This window comes from Triticum urartu, chromosome 7 (genome assembly GCF_003073215.2).
Source record: "Triticum urartu cultivar G1812 chromosome 7, Tu2.1, whole genome shotgun sequence".
Lineage (NCBI taxonomy): Eukaryota > Viridiplantae > Streptophyta > Magnoliopsida > Poales > Poaceae > Triticum > Triticum urartu.
In genome coordinates, this window is record NC_053028.1 from 207,116,622 (window position 1) to 207,120,751 (window position 4,130).

The window sequence follows — 4,130 nt, forward strand, 5'->3', positions numbered from 1 at the left end:
TCCGACGTCCCCCGCTCATGCTTCAAACGTGGGGAGGCGGCCTCTTCGATCGGTGGCGGTGCGGCGGCCAGCGGGACGATGAGCCTCTGACTTAAGAATCGACGTAGGGCACCCACGAGCTCCACCCCCCAATACCTCGGCCTGACAACCGGCAACCACCACTCGCGTGAGGCTCTCTCCGCCGCCGTCGATACGGCACGCCGCACCGGCATCGTTGTCGAGTACTTCCTCCGCCCACCACCGCCGACGATTCGAATGGCAATGTCGTTGCACGCCTCCTCCCGCTCCTCGTCTCCGCCGCCGCATGCCTCCTCTCCGACATGGCCCCCCTTGGGTACGACACAAACCGCCTTGCCGCCTGCGCATGGCCTCTCTCCCCCTCTGTCCCGTGCGGCGCGTGAGTTGGTGACGGAGAAAGGTAGTACAAGGGAGAGAGGTGCGGCAGTGCAAGACGACTGCACGTGGCGCCCTTGGTTGCTTTACGATTTGTGCAAGATATCCAACGGCGCTGAGCTCATTCGGGCTGAAACTCCAAAAACCTGACGTTCATGATTTATCTATGTCCTACACATCTCTTTACTGCACGATAAGAGCACGTACATATTTTCTTCACTGCACGATAAGAGCTGCGTCCAGTAAGCCACATAGTAGTTCCATAACTTCGAATGTACCCAAGTGGTCCAACGCAAGCGCCCTCATATCGACAGCGCAACAAGGGCAACACGACCCCACCAAACCCCACCAACACTAGTGATTCTTCCCGCGTCACAGGAGAGGCAAACTGGACCGCCAAAATCCAGACAGTTTCGAGACGATCATCTTTCATCTTCAGTCGACTACCTTAGTTTTGCGGGATCAGTGGAGACTATCTGCCGAGGTTACACCGTTTGCCGAACACCTTGCATTTCCTCCGGCTCCTAGCCGAGGTGTTCTTCTGTTCTTCTTCTTCCGGCATGGCAGAAGCCTTGCGCTCAACTGCCAGCTCTTCCACGGGCCTTCTACGACCTTTATGCTTGTCTTCAAGCCTAGGGCTCCTCCAAGTCCAAGGTGTATCGGCGTGGAAGAGCTTCCTGCGACGTTTCGCCTTCGCTCTCCGCGGCTTGGCGACACAGGCTTGAAAAGTCAGAGCCTTCGGAGAGAGGGGATCAGGTCCTGCAGCAAGAAAATGGTAGCTCTATGATGGTGTTGCTGTTAATTCAGAAATATGTATTGTTGCAATGTTTTCTCAAGTGTCGATTAACTGCATTATAATTTATAAACGTATTACTGAACTGAGAGAGGAATGAAGAAGAACATACCGGGGAACGTCACAGCTGTTGTAGTGTGAGGACAAGTTTGTGATACAGTAGCTTCATCTGGATTTCCGGACTCTTTTGGAGTAACAACGGCTGTTGGAGTGTGAGGACAAGTCTCTGATACAGTAGCTTCCTCTGGATTTCCAGACTCTTTTTCAGTAACGGAGGAGGATGCAGTAGCTTCCTCTGCATTTCCAGATTCGGTAGCCTCTTCCCTTCGTTCACCTTCTGTGACAAACATGGTCTGATCATCATGCAATGTAGCTTGGTGCTGAGCTGAGTTGCTCTGTGTGGAAGCTTCCTGATATTCTTCGACATTCTCCTCGCTACTGCTCAATTCAATAATCTCTGCATCATCACTCAGTTCTATCCAATCGATCAGCGCCATTGTGTAGCCTGAAAGAGTAAGATGGCGTGAGGGATGATCAAGAAAGAACTTGAAGGGAAACCCCTCCATCCACCAGACAACCCTTTCGGAGAAGGAAAAGAGCAGGATCACAACAAAGGGGAAACAGTGAGAAGCAAACAGGGCTTATCTCTCTACTCTTAGGGAAACTAAGATAATTCCACTTCTGTTGTATGCTTCCTAGTACAAATTAAATACTTCCGTTGTACACAAATATAAGATGTTTTGGATATGTCAATATGGACTGCATACGGACTGAAATGAGTGAACAAACACACTAAACTTGTCTATATACATCCGATTCAGAAAAAAAAGTTAAGAACATCTTATATTTGTGAAAACAAAGGGAGTAGTATTTAGCACGGTAAGAATATATATGATCAGTAGTAAGTAGTTAAAGAATCGTGAAGTTTCTTTTCATTATGGAGTGTGCCAACAATCAAAATTTGCGCACAGATGGAGAATTACACAATGCCAGCGGTTATCGATGCTTAAACAATGAACATGGCTTCAGCACCTTGCTGCAAACTAAATCTGCACGTGGTGGAAGAGTAGGACACCTGAGCAAATCTTTAGAGAAAAGGCCTAAGCCCAGCTTTTCATTCAAAGCGAAAGTGTTCAGTGCAAGGAGTATATGACAAAACTGAAATGGATTTGCTAATTCTCAGAATTAACAAAGTCTCATCTAACTCCTACACTATATGATTAACCAAACAGATAAATTAAAGAAAGAAATCCCCGCAAATCTCCACGTAGATTTCTCATGTAGAGTAGATGAGAGCGACACATCCAAACTGAAAGTACTACTATGACTATCACAAACTCTACTTCTACCATTATTTTTTAACGGCCGGCAGCCTAAACGCAAAAAGGATCGATTTCGCAGATCCTATACCGGCAAGTATTTAAGAGATGCTTCTCGCAAAGAAAAAAGGTGTTTTTTGTAGGAAAAAGAAAAAAGGTGTTTAGATATGCGGAGGGACGCGGACACTAACAAGAGCGAAAAGAAAATGCTCGAAATAAATCTGCTAGTACTAAGGCTGGGAGCCTGGGACCATCCGATGAATCCCCACCCCGCTTCGAGAAGAAAACCCCCACCCACCCAGGCGACGTATCCGGATGCACCGACGCGGACCCCATCTGCCACTTCAAGCGAAACCGCTGGAGCAAGAAGAAACCACGCACGCAGCCACCGCGTCGTTGGAGAAACACCAACAATGGCGGATTCAACCTGAGATTGCAGCGAAAGCAAAATGGCGGCACGGGATGCGCAGTGCGGAATCAATGAGGGCTTGGATGAATCGAATAACCTGATGGAGCACCGTGATTTGGGCACCCCCACACTGAAGTTGGGTGGGAACTAGTAGTAGTACAGCGAAGAGAGAAAGTTTGGGCGAGGTGAAAGAGGCAGCGGAGCAGAGCGGGGAGAGGGTTCTCAGAGGATTTGGGCGTTCACCGCAAGTCGAAAATAATGATGGCACTCCTCTGCTGCACTTTTACCGCCGCGTGTTGTGGACTTGTGGTCAGCACGTACACTGTTTGCCGCGTGTTGAGTCTGACCGCACAGGGCACCCGCAGGGTAGATTCCTCTTCTTGTTCTTGGAACTCGTACAGATGTTTATAAGAGACAGAAAATTGAATCATTTTTTGGAAGAGGTAGAGTTCACAGCATAGAGACTGTTGCTTTTGTGATAGCAGCGAGTATACTGGCCACTCCTCGGGCCGGGCCAACCAAAGCCTGACACAAAAAACCCAGGCTCGAGCCCGGCCCATCACACTAAAAGCCCGTCGGGCCTCGGGCCACAGGCCGGGCCTCTTCCTTAAATGGCGAAATCGACAGGCTTGGGCCCGGCCCGGCCCGGGCTTCGGGCTCAAAACCTAGGCCCGAGCCCGACCCATGGACAAGGTCGGGCCGGGTCGGGTCGGGCCGACCGGGTCGGGTTGTCCATGGCCAGGTATAGCAGCGAGTAACGTTACATCGACAGAAGGTTACGGGCGTTTTACGAGGTGATACTGATTTGTCAAGTTGTGATTGGATTAAGGGGGGAGGGACGGGCCCTATTTGGGTGAAAATCAGGGGGGCTGGAGAGATTATTAGGAAAGGGCTTGTAAAACTCATGTAAGAGGCCCGTATGTTTAGCATTTTCGTGATAGCAAAGATGCTATCACAAACCTCTGTAATACTCTTGTTTCATATAGGTTTTTGCAAAAAAATCGCTTATATGGCGGCGGCGGCGGGCGGAGGTCTCGGCAATGGTGCTGAATTGATGAATGTCCCAGGCCTCTGTGAGCACGGGTCCACTAGGACCCAGGGCGGCGCGACATTCCATCACGCGAATGATGCCTCACGCGCCGCCTCAGAAGTCGTTTGGAAGGCAACTGTCACATGGGCCGCCCCCACCAACACCGAGCTAGTGGCGGAAGACAAT

At 50.1% G+C, this 4,130-nt stretch overlaps 1 protein-coding gene across 2 annotated transcripts; it reads right to left on the reverse strand.

Annotated features, from left to right (window-relative positions):
• Positions 1-502: 502 nt before the first annotated feature.
• On the reverse strand, positions 503-3,184 carry LOC125523091. Of its 2 annotated transcripts, none has more exons than XM_048688139.1 (3): positions 2,804-3,184; positions 1,299-1,691; positions 503-1,152 (listed from the first exon to the last, which is right to left on the reverse strand). In XM_048688139.1, exons 2-3 carry the CDS (start codon positions 1,681-1,683, stop codon positions 866-868), a joined length of 672 nt encoding a protein of 223 aa, XP_048544096.1. In that variant the 5' UTR covers positions 1,684-1,691; positions 2,804-3,184; the 3' UTR covers positions 503-865. The 2 variants fall into 2 exon arrangements, with proteins under 2 accessions (XP_048544096.1, XP_048544095.1); XM_048688138.1 differs by having other exon boundaries at positions 504-1,152; positions 3,012-3,184.
• Positions 3,185-4,130: the final 946 nt, after the last annotated feature.

Coding starts and splice junctions, on each gene's coding strand:
- LOC125523091 (XM_048688139.1), bottom strand. CDS start 1,683: ATGGCGCTGATCGATTGGATAGAACTGAGTGATGATGCAGAGATTATT. Junction 1,153..1,298: donor AACAGCTGTGACGTTCCCCG/GTATGTTCTTCT, acceptor TTCTTGCTGCAG/GACCTGATCCCCTCTCTCCG.